General features: G+C 35.1%; 1 protein-coding gene across 2 annotated transcripts in view; it reads left to right on the top strand.

Annotated features, from left to right (window-relative positions):
- The window catches only part of LOC127553704 (regucalcin-like), a 57,162-nt gene extending 48,527 nt beyond the window's left edge, over positions 1-8,635 (top strand). For both annotated transcript variants that reach the window (XM_051984621.1, XM_051984622.1), the window contains exons 5-7: positions 1,553-1,684; positions 5,707-5,861; positions 8,416-8,635. In XM_051984621.1, the coding sequence (XP_051840581.1) occupies positions 1,553-1,684; positions 5,707-5,861; positions 8,416-8,466 (338 nt within the window). In that variant the 3' untranslated portion in view covers positions 8,467-8,635. The remainder of the gene's footprint in view (positions 1-1,552; positions 1,685-5,706; positions 5,862-8,415) is intronic.
- The last annotated feature ends 14,400 nt before the right edge of the window (positions 8,636-23,035 follow it).

Genomic DNA, 23,035 nt, shown 5'->3' with positions numbered 1-23,035 from the left:
CTGCCCTTTGGAAAATCATTTTTAAAAAACTCTTAGTATGAATTTGTCTATGTAACACTTCTTCTAGGGCTATTTTCTCTCTCTAAAATAAAGCCTCTAGGCTTTTAATATAGAATTCTTATGTAATTCTCCCCATTCCTTGAGGGAATAGGGGAATAAATAGGGGAAATAATTTAGGGTAGAGAAACCTTGCTGACAGCCATGAGATGGACAGCTGCCTTCATTGCCAATGAGTAAGACCATCCCCATCAAAAGGACCACAACCCTTTTGATGATAATGTTGCTTGGTGCTACTGTGATATACAGAGCACTGGATTGTCATGGTTCTGATCTGCTATGGCAATGGTTGGGTTATAGAAGGAAGCTTAAGTTTATAGTTTAAAAATCTATGTTCAAGCTCTAGCTCTACTACTAACTAGCTATTTGAACTTAGTGAATTATGTTATATTTCTAAGAAAGAATTTTTTTTAATCTCTAAAATCAGGATTAAATTAAATAACTTATGAATTCAATTTAGGGTTAAAATTCTGTGAGTCTATATGCTACTTAAACATCAGAGAACATTACGTTGATGTATTGTTAGAGAACTCATGATACTAGGGATCAATGATCATGCTTTTTTAAACAGTATTCTTTGACTCAGTTTGTATTAGCTGTTTACTCTTCCTTGGCACACATTAGTTTACTGTATAATAGATGCTTATTGAATTGAATAGAAAAATGATTGGGAGTAGTGCTATAATCTCTGTTTCTGGGGAGGTTGGTGTTGGTGGGTCATGTGATCTTTGGAGTTTTGAATTATAATGGGCTAAACCTAATTGAGTGCCCATACTAAGTCTGGCACCAATATGGTGAGTCTCTGGGGGCTCATCCTCTAAGGAAGAGTGAACAAATTCAAATCATAAATTCAAAGTATCCACCCTAAAGAGCTCTCAGATTAGTTATGTGGGTAATGTTAAACTTCTAGGCTAGATGAGGTAGAGAAAGAAGAGAAGGAAGAAAAGAAGGAAGGAAGGAAATAAGGGAAAAAGGAATAAAGGAAGGGAAGGAGGGAGAGAGAAGGAGGGAAAGAGGAAGGAATAGGAAGGAAAGGAAAGAAGAAAGGAAGAAAAAAGGAAGAATGGAAGGAAAAATTATCAATGAGTTAGTAAGCATTTATTAAGTGCCTATTTTGCATCAAGAAATATGCTAAGCCTTGGGAATACAAAAAGAGACAAAAAAATAGATCCTGCCCCAATTGTATCTCACAGTCTAATAGAGACAAAACACATAAGTAAAAAGTTAAATAACTATGCAAGATTTAAACAATAGTTCAACCTAACAATAAAAAAGATATCAGAGTTGGATTTCATTCTTTATGCAATGGGGAGCCCATGAAGATTTTTGAACAGGGGATAATATGATCAAAACTGTGTCTTAGGAAAATGATATGAATTAATTAAATTTTTATTTCAGAAAAATAATGAATAAATAAAACATTTATCAAATGCTTACTATAAGATTTTATAAATCTATGATTTTATAAAATTCTCCTTTCATCTTCTTTTTATAGCCAATAGAAGGCTTCTCTATAAGCTGGAAGAGGAAGAAAACATGCCTGATGGTATGTGCATTGACACTGAAGGAAAGCTGTGGGTGGCCTGCATTGATGGTGGGAGAATAATACGCTTGGATCCCGAGACAGGTAAAATACTGCAAATGAAATTCTAAAAATTTTTGTCAGGTATGGGATTGCTTTTGGAATGGAATTTCCAGCTAGAAAAAACATGTTGATATGTTGACTTCAGAAAGGCAGAAATAAGAGAAGTCAGTGATTTATCAAATCATAATTGCCCTCACTAGTCTTACAGTCTTTCACTTCTTTAAAATAGAAATTATTCAAACCAGGTTATTTTTTTATGGACCAATATCTCTCAAAAGTCATAAGCAACTAGAGAGACTTACGTGAACTGATGCTAAGTGAAGTGGGTAGAACCAGGAGAACATTGTATACAGCAACAATAAGATTATACCATGTTCAATTCTGATGGACAGGAGTGGCTCTTTTCAACAGTAAGATGATTCAGGCCAGTCCCAATGGTTTTGTGATGAAGAGAGTCATCTGCACCCAGAGAGAGGATTGTGGGGTCATAAAATAGAATTTTCACCTTTTTTAAAATTATTGTTTGCTTTCATTTTGTTTTCTTTCTCATTTTTTTTCCTTTTTGAAAGGATTTTTCTTGTGCAGCATGATAATTGTGGAAAGATGTATAGAAGAATCGCACATGTTTAGCATATTAGATTACTTGCACTTTGATGAGGGGGTGGGGGAAGGGAAGGAAACAATTTGGAACACAAGGTTTTGCAAAGGTGAATTTTGAAAATTATCTATACATATGTTTTGAAAATGAAGAGCTTTAATTAAAAGAAAAAAGAAATTATCTCAGCTTTAAAAAAAAAGTCACAGGCAAAATGATTTTCACTTAAAGCTAATCAAATTTTTAATTCATTAGAGGATGCAGCCCTCTTTTCACATCATCAACAAATATTTATTGAGCATCTATTGTGTGCAAAGCATAAGAATAGTAAATAGGGGCACGTGGAGTATTCAGACAAGAATAGTATCTCTGATGCTGAGGTCTTTTTAGGGCTGTTCATTCATTTTTGGTGTCTACTTGTCACTAAACTCTCACCTGTGACTCCAAGAAGCTATAGTATGTGCAGCAACCATACCAGGACAAAATGATCTCATCAGACAGGCTAAACTAGGTTGAGAGTCATTGACAAGTCTCAAAACTGTGGGTGAGTTAGGATGTGAGTTAGTTGGGATGTTTACCCCAAGCATGTGAAGATTTCCTTTGAAGGAATGGGCAGATGAGAACAATTTATTCCAACATCCCTGAAAGTGGCAGAAGCAGGTGCTGAGGAGTGGTTAGAGCTTGGTCAGAAATTGAAGAAGCCAAAGTCTTGGACCACTGCTAGTCATTCTGACTTTTGCTTTGCCATTCTGAAAGACAGAGTGAGGTTGACAGCTTTGTGACCTCTACCTCACTTAAATCCAATTTATGTACAAGTCAAGACATCACCCGGTGATGACATTGGTCCTCTTCAAAAATGACTCAAATTAGATAGTACCTTATGGATTACAAAATGCTTTACATAGATTAACTCATTAGTTCCTCATAATACTCCTGGGAGATCTGGTTATCATGGTCCTATTTTATAGATGAGAAGACTGAATCATGGAGAAGTCAATTAACTTGCCCATGGTCACACAGATTGTAAGTGTCTGAGGGAAGATTTGGATTCAGGTATTCCTAACTCCAAGTTCAGCTCTCTAATCATTTCATTTCTTAGCTGTCTAAATAATAAGATTGAGACAATGAGATGAACCAAATCAGTTCCAATAGAGCAGTAATGAATTGAACCAGCTATACCCAGCGAAAGAACTCTGGGAGATGGCTGTGAATCATTACGTAGAATTCCCAATCCCTATATTTTTGTCCCGCCTGCATTTTTGATTTCCTTCACAGGCTAATTGTACACTATTTCAAAGTCTGATTCTTTTTGTGCAGCAAAATAACTGTTTAGACGTGTATACTTATATTGTATTTAAATTATACTTTAACATATTTAACATTATTGGTCAACCTGCCATCTGGGAGAGGGAGTGGGGGGGAAGGAGGGGAAAAATTGGAACAAAAGGTTTGGCAATTGTCAATGCTGTAACATTACCCATGCATATAACTTGTAAATAAAAAGCTACATAAAAAATAATAATAATAAGATTGAGAGTTAGAATGGAAATTAAAGACTTTCTAGTACAATATCTGTCCTCCCTATCCCCCTTGCCCTGTCCCATGCCATCCTAGAACTCATCTGGGACAACAGGTGAAAAAAAGATTTGTCCCCACTGGGGATGCCCTTTTCTTCTGCCTTCCTCCTTTGCCTGAGCAGCTTAATGGCCCACAAGACTTGAATAAGATGGGAGTCAATAAAGACTTTACCATCTACTCTTTCACTACTTATAGGTCTTTGTTATAGACCAGAACTCTGAACTTAAAACAAAGGATTCTTACAAGGTGCTAAGTCAGTGGAATTGACAGAAACAATGGTTATCTAGTTTAGTATAGTTCAGTATGAATGATTTAATCCTACAACAAATAATAGTTTCCTAGTGATATAATGATTGGTTTATACTCATTGTAGAGCACATAAGCTAGGAACCTCAACCAGGATTCATTTGGGGAGATTCAGAAGCCAGAGAAGATAGGCGGAAGCCTCAACCCAAAAAAAAAAGGTGGGGTGAGGGGGACAAAATAAAATAAAATAAAATACTGCCGCTGGATGAGTGAGGAGTAGCTGAAGAGGGATGAAAAATTAGGAGGTTAATTGCCTGGGTGTGAGTGATATCACCTGAACTTGGACCAGTAGAAAGAAAATAGGAAGTAGCAGTAAAGATTCCTTAACACATAAAAATATCCCCCCCAACCTGGATTCTGATAGTCAGAACTTCTTTAATAGTGGATCAAGTCTTTCATTCTGCCATCACCAATAAAACTTAAATGCAAATTTAATTTGCATTATAATATATTAAACTAATATATTTAAAATATTTAATATTTTAATATGCATAACATTTATGTAATGCTTTTCTTGCAACAATCATTTAAGGTAAATATATAAATATTTATATTCCTGTTTTGTAGATAAGGACATGGAAACAATATAAAAGGCTTTTCTATAATAACATAACTAATAAATGTCAGGTTTCGTATTTGACTTTGGGTTTCTATCTCTAAGTATCACATTCTTTCTAGTCTTTTGTATTTCTCAAGAGAAGATATATGGACTTAAATTTATACTAGAGTACACTTAACAAGTATTGAAAGTATGGAGTGATATCAGGGAGAGACAAGAGACCACAGCTTTGTGGGTCCTGAAAGATATATAAGATATCAAAGTGGATGAGAAAGGCTAAATAAAGGGAGAGACTGTACAATTAAAAGATAATTTGTATACTTCACAATGTTACCAAAGGCTAGCTGTAACATCAGAAAAATGTTTTTTCCTTTTTTGGTTTTTTAAATTTTTTTTTTAATTTTTAACATTAATTAATTAAATTTTTAACATCACAACTTTTAAAAGTCCAAGAAGCTATTTTGCTTGTGATAAGCAACCTGCTGGGGAGGAATAAATTTATTACTAAATTTTTCAAAGCAGAAGCAACAAAAGAAGAAATGTTTTGTTTCCTAAGTACTGGTGCTTCCTGGTAGATATATGATGGATTTGGAATTTTAGAACCTGAGGTCCACTCTTACCTCAAACGAAGACTAGTTCTGTGATTATATCTGTCCTCCCTATCCCCCTTGGGGGATCCACTAGACCAAAGGAGTCAAACCCCAATAGAAACAGATCTTTGCCACATATTGGCTTAGAAAACCACAAATTAACATTATCTATGTTTTATTATATTTTTATTTACTTTGTTAAACATTTCCCAGTTACATTTTAACATGATTCAGGCTATTCTCAGAATTTTGTGGGTTGCTTGTAGCCTACATACAAAAATTTGACACCTTTACCTTGTGCTATTCTGCCTCATGTTATTATCATACCCTGAATTAGAAGACTTATTTAAGGATACTTCTCAGGCAGCTTTCCCTGGAGCTCCAAGGTCTAATTATCACTCTATACAAATTTAAGCTGCTACCATTATTCTTATAGGAAAAAGACTGCAGACAGTGAAGATGCCCACTCCTAGGATTACATCCTGCTGCTTTGGTGGAAAGGATTACTCTGAACTCTATGTCACTTCAGCCTCTGATGGCTTGAGCCAAGAAGAATTGACAAAAGAACCACATGCAGGAGAGATTTTCAAGGTAGTGAGACCATGGATCTTTTTATTCATTCATTTATATAGCAAAATGGGCCTCTAATTGGGCTCTTACTTTAAAAAAAAAATGTACTATATAAAATTCTATATAAACAAGAAGGTAACACACATTTATTTAGTTCTTAATATTTATGTAATTAGCCAGCTAGGTGACGTGGCAGATAGAGAACTGGGCCTGAAATCAAGAAGATATGAGATCAAATCTTAGCCTCAGATACTTATAGCTATGTGACACTGGATAAGTCATTTAATCCTTTTTGCCTCTATTTCCTCTGTAAAACTAGCTGAAGAAGGAAATAGCAAATCACTCCAGTATCTTTGCTAAGAAAACCCCAAATGAGGTCATGAAGAATGAGACATGACTGAACATTATTATTATGAATAATAGTATGAAAAATAATATTATTCATATTCTTAATTAGGAATTTCTGATAATTCCCCAGAAAAACTTGTCTACATTATGTTTATACTATCAAAAATGAAGTTGTTGAACAAATGATTAGTATAAATCATATCCTGGGGAGTGGTTAAACTCCTTAATATATGTATTAATTCTGAATGAATAATATTTGGAATAGGGATGGATAGTAAACTTGTGATATAATTGATATTATAAGAAACTCCCAAAGTCAATGCAATTTGATACCTCTGCAACTTGGTCTGTTATTGTCCTTCATTCTTGAAGAGGATCAAAATGACATCACTAAGTTAGAATCAAATTACCAAATGTCCAGCTGTGGCTGCTCCAATATGAGCTCAAAATGCTCTACCACAGGTCAAGGCACCAATGGTCCATTTGAACATTTGGGATGAATTCTCTAAATTTGTACATATCTGTTTCTTTGAACTACTTCAATTTTGCTTTGCCCATATAGCACAGCACCTTCTCAGATGAGGGCACATGCTAGGCAGTCCTGTGCCATTGTTGCCCATGTCACATATTCAATTCTAAACTTCTTAAGAGAAACCTTGAAAGTGTCCTTGTATCATTTTTTGATCACCTTGTGAGTGCTTGCCCTACGTGAGTTCTCTATAAAATGATCTTTTTGGCAAAAATACATTTGACATTAAAATAATGAGGCCAGCCCAACTGATTTACACTGTCTGCAATAAGAATTTGAATGCTTGGCAGTTTAATTAAAGAAAAGGACTTCGGTGTCTGGTATCTTATCCTACCAGGTGATCTTCAGAATCTTTCTAAGACAATTCAGTTTCCTGGCATGGGATTGGTATAATGTCCAGGTTTCACAGACATGTGAACAACAATGAGATCAGCACAATGGTTCTACAGACCTTTAGTTTTGTAGTCAGTCTTAATACCTCTTCTCTCCCCCAACTTAGTCTTAGACAATCTCCTGAAGCAATAAGGGGTTACATGACTTGCCCAGGATCACAGAGCCTGTATATGTCAAGCTGAAAATTAAAACCAGATCTTTCTACTTTTGAGATGAGCTTCCTAATGCTACACCATTTCTCATAGTATTAGTAATATAGGTTTAGATTCTGGAACCCAAAGCATCCATTTTATAAAGTATCTACTTGCTTTTAGTTATCAGTCAAATAAGAATATCTTGAGCAAAAAACATGCTCCCTGAAACACAAAAGATTTCTTGGATGATGTTTCTGTCTGAGTTTTTTTTTATTCATTTTAGGGAATATGGCAGAAATTTCCCATGACCCTATAATATTGTACTATATGTAGAGGGCCGCAGATAGTGTGGGAACTCTGAGTGAGGTATAAGACCCTTCAGCCCAGAGGGAACCTGCTAACAATGTCTGGTTTGGCTCCCCATCTCCCTTTGGTGTTCTCACCTTTCCTGAGAAGTCAGGGAGGGCGTGACCACCCAGGAAGATGAGAACACCAAAGGGAGGCGAGGAGCCAAACTAGATTGTCAGCAGGTTCCCTCTGGGCTGAAGGTTCTTATACCTCACCCAGAGTTCCCACACTATCTGCTGCCCTCTATACACTATGCAATTACACTGCCAATAAAGTTGTTTAGTTTTTTTTTTTTAATATTCTCTATTTTAGACTTCTTAATTAATCATATAGATAGACCTTTTTTCCTTTTCATGTAGGTTTCATTCGAATGAATGAGTCTAGGAGATCTTCACCTAATGGACAGAGAACCAGGTCTGGAGTCAGGAATATTCAACTTCCTGAGTTCAAATCTGGTCTCAGACATTTACTAACTATGGAATCCTGGCAAGTCTTTTAGCCTTTGCTTCAGTTTCTTTATCTGTAAAATGCCAAGAAAACCCCAGACAGGGAGCTGAAGGGTGGGACATGACTGAAATAGGTCTGATTCTTTTTTTTCTGTGAATTACAGATTTCCACTTTCAGGTAGGGCATATCACAGATTTGTTGGGGGGGGGGGGGAGAGGGTGACCTTGCAGCTGGGAAAATGGCTGTTGTTTGAGTTAAGTTGTTTTGTTATCAGTTGTATCTTTGGCTTTAAAATCAATACATGACATGATAATTCTTCACGATTTCAAAGAATTAAAGGAAATGATTTACATTTTAATCTGTTTTATTTTAACAGGTAACTGGACTGGGTGTGAAAGGAATCCCTCAGTATTCCTTTGCAGGTTGAACACTTCAGGTCACAAAAATTTCATCAAGAAGTCTTTCATATTTCAGAGGGATTTAAACCTGTAACACAGTCCTGTAGTCTTGTGTGGTGATTATTTCTGTACTTGTATTCTATCTCTTTCCTGACTTCTTAACAGATTTAGACAATAAAGATATATGCATTATGTGAAGATCTTTCCCATCCGTTATATTCTTCTTTACTTTTTATTATTTTTGCTTGCTATCCCAATATACATTTATGCTCTGTTGAAGGCATGTACAAGAATGTAATATTCAAGCGCTATCTATGTTGCACTGTGCACAATTTCCATGCAGTGGAAGAATCCTTTATTTATAGGCAGCCATATAGACATAAACAACAGTTTAGTTAGCATGGCATCTTTCCATCTTCCCTGCTGCTATATCTATATTACCCACCAAGACCAGTGAACCTCCAAATAGGATTAATGGAATTAATCCATTTAGGTTTGGGACTTTGCCCTGGAATTAAACAGTCTTGATTGGTGAGTGAGTAAGTGAAGTAAGTGAAAATCCATCTTAAACCACTTTAGCTGGTTCCAGATCATGTCTCACACTCTATCTAACCATCTACCAAGCAAGACACTAGAGCCAACCTACTATAGATATCTTGTCATCTGCCTTATTGTTCACACACAAACTCTCACATCATGCCCATCCCGTACACCATTTCATTTCTTATCCTTATTATGGGAACAATAATCAAATAATAGTACTATTTCCATCAGAGTGAGACCATTCACTGCCTGATGCCCCCCACTCCTGAATTCCTTTGCCTTCATAAACCAAAGCTGTCAACTTTACCCACAGTTTCCCTGTATAAAGTATACCCCCATTAGAATGTAAGTTCCTTTATGGTAGAAACTATTTCACTTTTGTATTTGTATCCTTAGTGCCTAGCACTTAATAAATTGTTGACTGATACGGATAAATCATCAATCAACTTGTTGATTGATGAATGTGTGATTGAAGTGCAACTATATTGAGATTCCACATTGGTGAACTTACAGATCCATTAAATAATTGAAGAATAAATCAACTAAATCCATTTACTATAGTAGTATGATTGAATTCTTTGTGTGTATGTATGTATGTATGTATGTATACATGTGCTCTTTTTAGTATGATTATAAAGTAAAGACTATACCTATTTTTCCACCCTCAGCCTTATAAGAAAATCACATTTGTCCATCTCCCCATAGAATGAAATAATTATGGATTACATTTAAATCAGATATATTTTCATCTAGACTCATGATTTCCTGATGTAGGAAATTCCTTTGAAGGAAATGCCCTTGGCCAAAGGAGATTAGCAACTGCTCTGCATCTTATCCTGAAAAATTGTGAGAGGAATTGTGAGAGGAATTGAGAGCTTAAGTGACTTGGCCACAGCCATGAGTCTAGTATGTGTTAGAGGCAAGTTTCCAGCTACATCTTCTTGACCCTAAGACCAGCTCTTGATCTACACTGCCTACAAGTCAGACCAATAATATGCTGTAAAAGTCAAAATACAATAACTATATATTACCACAATAATTAGAGAACATTCAACTCTCTTATTTTATTGGTGATGAAACTGCAATCAGGGAAAACCTTCCTCGAGGTCCTTTAAGCTTGAAAAATGAACCAGGACTAGAGACTAGAACTTCTGGTTTTTGAGATCCATTCATTTTTGTTTTTTTCCTTCTTCATATCCTCTTAATATCTTATGTTAAGTTATCATTATCATTTCTGATAGCTAAGTAAAAAAGTGGTTAGAGCTCTGGACCTGGAGTCAGGAAGATCCAAGCTCAAATCTGGCCTCAGACACTAGCTGTGTGACCTCAGGCAAGTCACTTAACACCAACTGTCTTGCCAGAGAAGACACACACACACACACACACACACACACACACACACACACACACACGGGAGGGGAAGGAGAGACAGAATTGGATAAATAGCCTCTGAGTTCTCTTCTAGTTGTAATGTATAATTCTGAAGCTTCCTTCTTTTCTTCCTATTCTATATTGCAATTGAACCTTTCCTGATAATAATGACAAACAATTAAACCGAAGCAACAGAAATACTTTCTGGCATTTTTAGGAATGTTCTGCCCTAATATTCTCCCACTTCTCTTCATCATCTGTTCTCTAGAAGAGAGTTTGTTTATTCCATTCATCCAGTTTTACTTCATGGTATAGCAGAAAGAGCTCTAACTCTGGATTCAAAAGACATTGGGTTCAAATCCTGTTTCCAATATCACTTTCTAACTTTGGACAAATCACTAAAACTTCCTTAATCCTATCCCTTCCAGCCCTAGACCAATAGCCTTAGTATTCTTCTCATTCATATTATCATAGTTATCTACATTCTTCAGCTTGTCCTTTTTTACTCAGTATCAATTCCTTCACATCTTCCTATGTTTCTCTGAATTCTTTATATTCAGTCTTTCATATTGTACATTAATATTCCATTATAATCATATACATTCAGCCTGTCAGCCATAAACCAGTTTATGGCACCTACTTAGATTGCTCCTAATTCTTTGCTATTGAAGAAGTGCTGCTATGAATATTTTGATATATATGAGACCTTTCTTTCTGTCATTGACCTTAGATTTGAAGGATCTTTGAGCCAAAAAGTATAAATGATTAGACATTTTTCTAGAATAATTCCTGTTATGGGCCAGAACTCTGAAACAAGGATTCTTCTAAGATGTTAATTCAGTGGAATTGATGAGACAATGGCTGTCTGGTTTAGTATGGTAATTAATAGTACTCTAAATTCAGTATGATTGATTTAATCTTACAACAAATAATGGTTTCCTAGTGATATAATGATTGATTTATACTCAAAATAGAGCTTATAAAGCTTCGATAAACTAAGCCAGACTCAGAGCCAGAAACAGACTCAGAAGGGCCAGACACAGATTCAGAATGGGCCCAGAGACACATTCATTCCATCTTCTGTCAGGCTCTTAGTGGCTTTCCTGGGGAACCGAGAGGCTAGGAGACAGAGCCAGAGAAGACAAGAGGACTGGAGGCGATAGCCTGTCTTCCAACAATACCCCAATAATTATTGTTTCCTTTTTTTTTTTTAAGTTATTTTCCCCCTGTCTGCTAGGTGCAAAGTAAAACCCTAGAGGTGTTTTAATTTGTATTTTTATTAATATAAAATTATTTGAAGCATGTTTTCAATTGGTCATTGACATAGTTCTATTGAAAACTACCTTTTTACTATCTTACTGGGGGATGTACAATGTACTTCTTTTTTTGAAGATTTTAAAAAATTTATCTTAATAACTTTTTATTTTTCCAAATACATGCAAAGATAGTCTTTAATGTTCACCTTTACAAAATCTTGTGTTCCAAATTTTTCTCTCTCCCTCCTCTTCCTTTCCCTAGACAGCAAACAATCAAATGTACTTTCTTTGATGATGTACTGGCTTCCTGATTTGTCTTATAAAATGGTTTTAAATATATCGCATAGCTTCTACAAAAGTCTGCACATGTATTATAAGCCAGATACAGCATATGAGTCTGATCTATCTAAAACTAGTTAGCTACAATGAACACTTAATTATTTTGTTTGCTTTCTTCAAATTTAGAAGGGGGATGATTCAGTCTGCTCAAGTCTTGTAGAAAAGCTGTTGAAGCAAGTTTGAACTGACACCTTTCTTTCATCTTGAAATATTTCCCCATAGCAAGCAAACACATTCCAAATCATTCAGTAGACCACCCTTTTAAAACAAAAACAAAAGTTAAAAAAAATTCTATGGTCTAAATATTTAGAGGAATTTAATCATAAACTTCTAAAAGCCAGGAAATTCTAAAATTCCATCTTATTTATCTGATTTCTTTGGCTCTCCTACTTTAACTCCTAACAATATCAATAGGGCGTCCTTAAAAAAGGAAAAGAACTATTACAAGAGCAGGCTAAACTGTGTGTGAATAAGCCAAGAAGGAATTAGTGATCAGGAGTGGCTGGTAATAGGTCTATCAACAATGTCAAGGTTTCTTTTAATCCCACCACTCAAAATCACCTTCTTCTGCTGCCTACTGCCTCTCTGACTCATAATCCACATGGGACTGATGCTGAAGTGTAGGTATTAATTAGAATTTGCCCTTTTGAGGAGATTGTGTCTCAATGCTACCTTGTCTTAATCACTGAATGGGTGCTACCTCAGTCAAACTTGGACCTGTTGAAGACCTTACTTAAAAAGGCTCAGGTCTGCCCTTTCATCTAGGGCCATCTCCAGTCATCCTGACCTATATATCTGACCACTGGATCCAGATAGCTCTGGAGGGGAAAGTGGAGCGGGTGATCTTGCACAGCCTTCCTCACTTAAATTCAGTTCATTTACATGAATCCAATTCACTTACATGTCATGTCATCACCTCCCTGATCACAGTCTTGTTCAAGAACAAAGGACAAACAACAAGAATTAGAATTTAGACATCTACATTGTGAAGGCTGGAGAGGATGCATGTGTGTGTGTGTGTGTGTGTGTGTGTGTGTGTGCGTGCGTGCGTGTGTGTGTGTGTGTGTGTGTAAGCTCTGGATTCATAATTTCAGACTTTTTAAGGCAATCTTTCTCCTGTTCAATTTTGTATCTAGTTTATTATCCCAATATACTTTCTGTCCAAGATACATGGACAAATGACTAGATTTATAGGCTGACCATCCAACTGCATATCATGATTCAAACAGTAGGCATTTTTAATTCACTTGTTTTTTTCTGTGAAGATAGTTATATCAAACTCTTTTGAGTGACTATGGACCATGAAGTACCAGATAGAAATATTAAAAGAAAATACAGTGAAAATACTATAATCTGCAATAGATTGTTCAACCAAGTCTTCATATACACTGTTTCAATCAGGTGGGAGGTTATTGTGTCTTTTCACAGAGTGACATTTCCCATCATTTTGTTTACAATTATGTTACCCTTATCTACAGGAAAGGAATAATTATCACTTGCATTTATTTAAGGTTCTGAGGTTTGAAAAATGCTTACATATATATTTTTCTTACAGTATTTTATTTTTCCAAATATATGTAAAGATAGTTTTAAACTTTAATTTGTGCAAGATTTTGTGCTCTATATTTTTTCTTCCTCCCTTCCTAATCTTTCCTTTCCCTGAGACAGCGAGCAATCTGATGTAGATTATATATGTACAATCCTTTTAAACATATTTCCATGTTTGTCATATTGTGCAAGAAGAAATCAGACCAAAGGGGAAAAAAACATAAGAAAAAAAGCAAATAAACAACAACAAAAAGATGAAAATAGTATGCTTCTATCTACATTCAGTCTTCAGAATTCTCTCTGGATGCCAATGGCATTTTCCACCCCAAATCTATTGGAATTGTCTTGGATCACCACATTGCTGAGAAGAGCTAAATCTATCATAAGTGATCACAATCTTGTTACTATTATCCATTTTTTTTATGTGAATCTCACAACAAATCTCTAAAGATAGGTGCTATTATCACTCTCATTTTACAGATTAAAAAACTTCTGAGACTCAGAAAGTCTATATAGTCATATAAATAATAAGTATATAAGGCAGGATTTTAACCTAATTATTCCTGACTTGACTTCTCTATGGTCTCTAAATTATGCCTCTCTGACTTTACTTACAGACAGAAAACTTATCCCAACCCTCATGTCTTTTTTAACTCATCAAAATTAGATTTGGTCATCCTTCTTCTTGTCCAGAGATTATTATATAAGTTCATAAAATCTGTCAAAAATCTCAGAGTTCAAAAAAACCTTAAAGATCACTACTGTTACCTTTAGCCAGTTCCTAATTCCCAACACAACATCCTTATAAAATGTTAATCTGCCCTATACATGAACACTACCCAATGAGGCATTCCTGATTGTTAGGATCGTCTTCTTCTTTTTCTTCTTCTTCTTTTTTGCTGAGACAATTGTGGTTAAGTGCCCAGGATCACACAGCTAGGAAGTATTAAGTGTCTGATTTGAACTCAGGTCCTCCTGATTTCAGAAGTGGTGCTCTATCCACTGCACCACCTAGCTGCCCCTTCTCCTTCATTCTTTGCCAAGATTTGCCTCTTCAGTTTCTTCTCAAGAAGAATCTTTTTTTTTGCCCCTTAATGCTTCACATGATAAATCTAATTCTTCCTAATAAAAGTTTTTTTTTTAATACTGTAAAACTGCTCTTAGACTTCCCTAAATCTTCTCCCTTCTAGGCTTGTTATCTATATTTCACAGATTAAGAACTAGATGTCATTGAATTTAACCCCTCATTTTAAGAGAAGTGGTTCAAGGTCACACAAATAATCAGTGTCAGTGTTTGAACTTGAGTTCTCTAATTTCTAAACCACTATCCCTATGAAACCATTCTTTGTATGACATAGCCTATAGATGCTTTGTCTCATTTGCTCTTCTCTAGACATTTATTGTTGTTGTTTAGTCATTTTTCAATCACATCTAACTCTTCATGATGTCTTTTTGGGTTTTCTTGTCAAAGATACTAGAGTGATTTGTCATTTCCTTCTCCAGCTTATTTCACATTTTATTTAGCCAGTTGTTATGATTATGTACATGATTATGTGCATTTTTAAAAACATTTACTTTTCATAACATAGTAGAATAGGGGGGAAAAGACAATTGTACATCAAACTGCAAATCTATTATGTACAACTTGCTATGTCTTTTAAATGTATAATAGTTATCAGTCTTCTTTTTTCCTGTTTTCTTCCCTTCCCTTGTTCCTGCCTCCTAGAAATGACGACCATTAGACACAAATATGTATACATCTGTATATCTATGTGTATGTGAAAAAATATTTTATACACACTTTTATCAGTTCTTTCTCTGAATTCAGATAATGTCTTCCTTTGTATATCTTTTGTAGTTAATTTGACTTTATTATAGCTCTTTGAAATATTCTCTTAGTTCTGTTCATTTCATTCTTCATTATTTCATGCAAGTCTATTCATGCTTTTTTAAGATCAACAGGTTCATCATTTCTTATAAGCACAGTAGAATTCCATCATAAAAATTCAGCCATTCCCCAACTGATGGGCATCCCTGTAATTTCCAGTTCTTTGCCACCACAAAGAGAGCTATCATAAATATTTTAGAACATATAGGTTCTTTTCCTTTTTCCTTAATCATCTTTGGAAATAGAACTACTAGTGGTATTGGTGGTAAAAACAAAACAAAACAAAGCAAAGCAAAAAAAAAAAAAATCCCCCAAAACAAAACCAAGCAATATATGAAGTCGTGTGCCTATCAAACCATGTGATTACACTAGGTCTCTTAACTTAAGAGAACCATTCCCATGTGACAGAACATGGACTAATAAAAAGTATTGGCAGTTCACAAAAAGGCAAATCATGGTCTCACTGTATTCTACAATTGTCAAGTCAAAGTATTGCATTCAGATCTACCACATTTGAAGAGGTGCATTAATAAACAGTAGCATGCCCAGAGAAAGGGATAGATACATTGCATACCAGATAAAACATTGAAACTAGAGTTAGGGAGATCTGAGTTCAAATCCAGCCGCAAAATTTACTATCTGTGTGACCTTGGGCAAGTCATTCAACTCTGTTTGCCTCAGTTTTCTAATCTGCAAAAAGAGGAAATTGAAATTTATAGTCTCTAAGGTATCTTCCATCCCTTAATGTAAGATTCTATGGATTTATGATGAAACTTGTTATCTACCTCTAAATAGAGAGCTGATGGACTTGAATGAGGGTTAAAGTTTCCTTTCCTTTCTTTTATTTGTTTTTTTAGACATGACTAATGAAAGAATTTATTTTTCATGACCATACATATTTGTAATAGGTTTTGTTTTTCTTACCTTCTCAAAAAATGAGAAAGAGGAAAGAGGGAAGGAGATAATTTGGAACTGAAAATAAAATTTAATTTTTACAAAGTAGCTAGAAGGCACATTGGTTAGAATACCAGGCTTGAAGTCAGGAACACTAATCTTAAATTCAAATTCAACCTCAGACACCTAGCTATATGACCCTGGGCCAGTCACTTAATCCTCTTTTGCCTCAATTTCTTCATTTGTAGATGAGTTGGAGAAAGAAACAACAAACTACTTCAGTATCTTTGTGAAAAAACCTCAAGTGGGTCATGAAGAGTTGGGCGAGACTGAAACTGAACCACAAAATCTGAAAAAAAAAAATCAACGATCTCATGATCCTCTTAAATTCCTTTTTGTACCATGTATGGTAGGTAGAGAAGAGAAATGTGTATTTCATTTTAGAGCCTTGGCATTTCCAACCTGATTAGGGTAGAGATGGTAGCATGGATTACGAGGGTAATTTGCTTTGTAGCCATGGACAAGACATCATCTCTAAACAATAACTCACATTTGCATAGAGCATGCAGGCTTTTAAGTTATTTTCTCAACAATTCTGGGAGTGCAACTATTATTATATGCCCATTTTACAGATGAGGAGGCTGAAGCTTAGAGAAATAAAGGTCATTTACCCAGTATTTATTGGATATGAGATATAAAAAATGAGGCAAATATACGTCATGATGACAAGCATCCCTTCTTTCTCTGGGCCTAAGAAAGCTTTCCAAAGTGCACTAATTACTTTTAGATTCCCATGGGTGGGTAGTGTGATGACCTGAGTTTATAAGAAGATATACCTGAAAGTGTGTCATCAATCACAAGCTCCTATAAGTTGACCCTGTGCTCACTGACTCACAGTACTATCATGCCCTTGGAGGACCCTCCATAATAAAGAAATCCAGCCTGGATGGGTGCCATGGACCTGTGGGTGCTTTAGCGATCACTGTTTGATGCTTTGGCTGTCTCATTCTGTGCCTGAGAATCCCAGGGTTCGTGATTTCGTAAAAACAGAATATGAGAATGATTTCACTGAGTCAGGGCATCATGCCCACAGTAAAGCCTGCCCTACGCTCCCATGAGATGAGGTGAGACAAGAGCAAAAGCTCTGATGCTCAAAGTAGTCTCAATTATAGGCTCCAGGGTACTTAGGGGTGGGGAGAGTCATTCCTTTCTCCTTTGCTTTCATAGCTATATCCCTCCAAAGCTGTTCCAAATGAAGCTCTCATTTTAACTCTCGCTTTGGTCTGGCTTCATATGTCATGAAATGAATATCACATTTCTTCTCCTCTTTCCCCTAAGGCACATTGATTTCCAGTTGGCATTTTGTTTTATTTTTAAAGTAAATTGTATTGCTATATTTTATTATATACTTTTTCTGATATGGCTATACACCTCTATAACAAAGGATAAAAGGAATTTTTTTTTGCAAAATTGACCAATATGTTGAAAAAAATTGGCATAATATGCATGGTCTCTTACTTTTATTCTCTTTAAATTGATGATCTTATTAGTTCCAATGATTTAAATCATCATCTCTTTGTAAATGATTCTCAGATCTATTTTTCCAACCTTAACTTCTATCTTGATCTCCAGTCTCATGTGGCCAGTTTTCTTTTGGACATCTTGAATTGGATGTCCTATAGATATACTACATTTGACATGTCCAAAATGGACTTCAAAATCTTTCCCCAAAAAACCTTCTCCTCTTCAGAACTCCCACTATCACTGTTAAAAGTATTAGCCTGATACAAATTTTACACTTAACTGTCACTTGATTATTTGATATTTCTCATCTTCCCATATCTGATTTGTTCTGTCAATTCAACCAATAAAGGGATCTCAATGATTAGTCTTCTGTCACACTTCTTTAAATAGAATTCTTCAATTAGTCAAAATATTGCTATTATCATAAATAAACATTTATAAATCACGTATAGGCCATTATAGATCCCAACTCTTTGAAATTTTTGATTAAATGTGAAGTTTACACAGATCTGGAGAAAATGGGATAGTAGACAGAGCATTGTTCTAACAGTTAAGAGCCTCTTTTCTGCTACTCTCAGTCAATCAATAATCATTTATTAAGTGCTTACTATTCCCAGGCACTGTGGTTAGTATTGAAGAGATAAAAAGAACCAAAAACAATTCCTGTCTTCAAGAAGCTTACAACCTGCTAAGAGTAACTCAGATTTTAATGAACTTTAAGGCTGATAAAACATTTTTGATATCTCTATAAGGTAAATAGTACGAATATTATACATTTGTACATAGTACATAGTACAATATTATACAAAATACAAATATTTTATAGATGTCGCTCAAATAGGTAAAAAGTTTTGTCCAGAATCACATAACCAGCAAGTGGCAGAACTAGTATTCTAACTCAGGTTTTTCTGGCCTAAGGTTTTTTTTCCCCACTATGTCAAAATGTCTAAGTCAATTCATCTTTCTAAAATTTGATTTCCTTTTCTGTAAAATGAAGAAGTTAGTCTAGATGATCTTTTGGGGGGGTTCTTAATTAGCTATGTAGTACAGTAATTAGAGTGCTCAGCCTGTGTCAGGAAGACCTGGATCCAAAGTTTGACTCTGCCTCTTAAGTCACTGGGTTTGAGTTTCTTCATCTGTTAATGCAATGATCCAAGACAATTCCAAAGGACTTATGATGAAAAATACTATTCCCGTTTAGAGAAAGAAGTGATGGAATCTGAATGTATATTGAAGCATGATATTTTAACTTTTTTTTTTCGTGGTTTTTTTCCCCTTTTGGTCTGTTTCTTCTTTCACAACATGACTAATATGGAAATATACTCTATGTAACTGCATATGTATAATCTATATAAAATTGCTTACTGTCTTAAGGAGGGAGGAGAGAAGGAAGAAAATCTGGAACTCAAGATTTTTTAAAAATGAATTTTAAAATACATCTTTTCAAGTAATTGGAAAAACCAAAATACTACTTAAAAAGAAAGAAAACATAAAGCATAGCAAGTATTATCTCATTTGTTTCTCACAGTATCTCTGGAGAAAAGTGCTGTTACTATTCCCATTTTACGAAGAAACTAAGATAAATAGACATTAAAGGCCTTACCCAGATTCATATTGCTAATAAATGTCTAAGGATGGATTTGAGTTCCTGCCTACAGGTTTGATGCATTGTACCATTTAGTTACCCAGAGAAAACATTAACCATATAGATTAAACTCAAAAGTCTGTCCATACTTGGAATGTGAATTCAAACATAAAGATCAAGATTAAGCATTAAGTTCAAAGTAGAGGACAAATCTTGGCAAAGAAGGGAAAATACTTTTCACTTGAGGGGATGGCATCTGATCCAGGACTTGAAAGACAAGTGAGGAATGCATTCAAAGTACAGCTCAGCTCCCATACTTACTAACCATATGAACTTGAGTCTTGATTTGATTCCCCCCAATTATAAAATGTATAATTCCATTATAAAATGGAAATAATACCAGCACTATTTAACCCACAAAATTGTTGTAAGGAAAGTACTCTATAAATTCTAAAAAATTATGTAAATTATTCTTGCTAGATTTTTTTTTTCTTGGCTCCTTTCCCTTCAGACTCTTCTCTTTATCTCTTATAAAAATTTCCTTTAGGAAAGGACATGAAATACTTGTATTTAAGTGTGAATATAACTCCGTGTGTTACCTGTCTCCAGAGGAATTTGGTTCTTAAGCTTGACTGTGAATTGTCTATCCTTATAGGAATTTCATGAAAGGTTATGATTTACTGGGAGAAAGGTAGGCAGATAAATATTGTGGGCTTTAAAGCTAAAGGGCACCTTAGAGACAATCTAAATCAAACCCCTTTGCCCATGGAGAAACTGAAGCCAAAAAGAGGTTTGGTGACTTAAATCACAGCTGCATAAATATAAAGTAATAACAATTATCAAGAATCAATTTTTTCCACATAATTTTTAAAAATATTTTTATTTTTCCAATTACCTGTGAAAAAATTTTTTTAAACATTTGTTAGGTTTTTTTTTAGTTTTGAGTTTTAAATACTTTCCCTGCCTTTCTCTTCTCCTTTATCTCTGAGACAATAAGAATTTGATATAGGTTATATGTGAAGCAACAATGATTTATTAAGTATTTACTATGTGCTGGGCACTATGCTAATAATTGGAGTAAAAAAAGAGAGAGAGATTTTTGCCTTTGAAAAGCTTATTTCTACCTGAGAGATCACATAGACATAAGGATATATTCAAAGAGCAGTAAACCAAGTAATATACATATTTGAAGACTATACTATGGAGATATGGGATAATTTAGGGGAAGAAACTAGCCTTTGGGGAAACAGGAAAGGCTTCATGGTAAATCTTTGAAGAAAACTAGAGATTCTAAGAAATGAAAGTGATGAAAAGAGCTCATGACAAGTATGGAGGACAGAAGTGGGAGATGGAGTGACATGTGTGAGAACTCTAATTTGGTTAAATTTTAGTGTTGGAAGGGGAACAATGTACAATTAGACTGGAAATATAAGATTAGATTGCAAAGGACATTAAATACCAAGCAAAGCCAGGATTTGAATCCATATTTTCCAATCCTAGGCCAATAATCTTTCCATGTCCTAGTGTGGACCTTTAATACATTTGGCTATTAGGCTCCAAGCACAAACTTTCAGTTAATAACCAAATCTGTTCATGGCCTGTGCCATAGAGAATGTTTAGAGACAACCAATGTAGGAATTTGCATTAGACTATGAGAACCTTAAAAATAGGGACCTTTTTGCCTTTCTTTGTGTAGCCAAAGTTTGGCACAACACTCTGTACATAGTAAGTATTTTTAAAATGCTTGTTGGTTTATTGATTAGCAATGAAACATACAGTTAATGGCCTGGAAAATGTCTGATTTGTCTTTTTCCTTCCCCATCATATTCTTCTCTCTGACTAGAACTTTCTGAATAGAAGGAAGTGGAAGAAATACCATTTAATATTTGGGCCTTCATGTAAAAAGCTGAGGAAAGATTTCTTTTGTTTTATGAACACTGAGATCAGAACCAAGAAAACACTGTACACAGTAACAAGATTATGTGATGATCAACTGTGATGGACTTGGCTCTTTTCAATAATAAGGTGATTCAGGCCAGTTCTAATAGCCATTTGATGGAGAGAGCCATCTGCATCCAGGGAGAGAACTATGGAGACTGAATGTGGATCAAAGCAAATTTTCACTTTATTGTTGTTGTTGTTGCTTGTTTTTTTTTTTTTCTTTCTTGTGGTTTTTCCCCCCCTTTTGATCTGATTTTTCTTGCTCAGCATAACAAATATGTTTAGAAGAATTGCATATGTTTACTTGCTGTCTTGGGGAGTGGGGAGGAGAGAAGAGGAGAAAAAAATCTTAAACACAAGTTTTTGCTAAGGTGAATGTTGAAAACTAACTTTGCGTGTATTTGGGAAAATAAAATATACCTAAAAATTTACTTTAAAAAGTAAACACTGAATACATCCAGAGTTTTGAAAAGGTCTACTTCTTGTGGACTTCCTTGGAAAGTCTTTCATTTTTTAAGTTGTATCTGACTCTGATTTGTGTTCTCTTCGGAACTTCAATGGAGTTGCTATTTAGGTCTTTGACACAAGAAACTGTACATAAAGATAAAAAAGAACCCTGAATTCATTTCAACAATCTGAGCTTCAGTGTATCCATTCTTAAAATGTGGGTCTTACTGTACCTGCTCTCTTAATTTACAGTGATATTGAGAGAAGCAAAAGAGACCATAAAATCTTGGAGTGTGGAAGGACACTCAGAAATTCAACCTTGATCTGAAAAAATAATGCCGTGACAATATTACTGACCTCTTGTCCTTATCCATGGCCTTTGCTTCCATTAATGGGGAGCTCCCTATCTGTCAAAGCAGCCCATTTAACTTTGAGATGACACTAATTGAAAGTTTATTTTCTTACACAGAATCTAGTCCATGTCTCTGCAAATTCCTCGCACTACCTCCAAATCAAGACATAATCCTCATGGTGTCATTAGTCCTCTTCAAAACAACCCACTTATTCCACACAAATAACAGCTATCCTTGATTATGTCTTCTGGGGCTATGAATAAATCTAAATCCTCTTCCCCAAGATAGCTCTTCAAATCCCATCATGGCCCTTTAATTCTTCTCTTTCAAGTAGCCCCTAATTTCAAAGGAGGAAAGCTATGAAGCACAATGGATAGACTGCCGGACCGGGAATTAAGAAGACCTGAGTTCAAATTAGACCTCAGATACCAAGGTGAGTGACCCTGGCCAAGTCACTTAACCCTATCTATTCCTTATCTGTAAAATGAGCTGGAGAAGAAAATGGAAAACCACTCCAGTATCTCTGTTGAGAAAACCATAAATGCAGTCATGAAGAATTGAACACCACTGGGAAATGACTGAACAAAAGAGTATTACAAAGAGAAAAAAATTGAAAATCTTAAGGACTTTTACTATTTCAACCTATAAGGAAGCAACCTGACTCGCTCAACAAGCAGAAACAGATTTTTCAGTATGGCCAATATGTGGATTTATCATGCTCTATTATGCTTATTGCTACAAGAAAGGTTTTGTTGTTGTTGTTGTTGTTTAGGGACATTTGGGCTTTTTTTTTTGAAGGATTGTGATTTGCAAGAGAAAGAAAACCAGTGATAGGTATACTTCAAAATAAAAAGAACAATAGAAAGAAATGAGGATTCTTATAACATCTAAAAAATACACAGAAGAGAA

Source organism: Antechinus flavipes, chromosome 3 (genome assembly GCF_016432865.1).
Source record: "Antechinus flavipes isolate AdamAnt ecotype Samford, QLD, Australia chromosome 3, AdamAnt_v2, whole genome shotgun sequence".
Classification (NCBI taxonomy): domain Eukaryota; kingdom Metazoa; phylum Chordata; class Mammalia; order Dasyuromorphia; family Dasyuridae; genus Antechinus; species Antechinus flavipes.
Note: the sequence above shows the minus strand (reverse complement) of the source record. Positions and strands in the feature narration are given on the sequence as shown.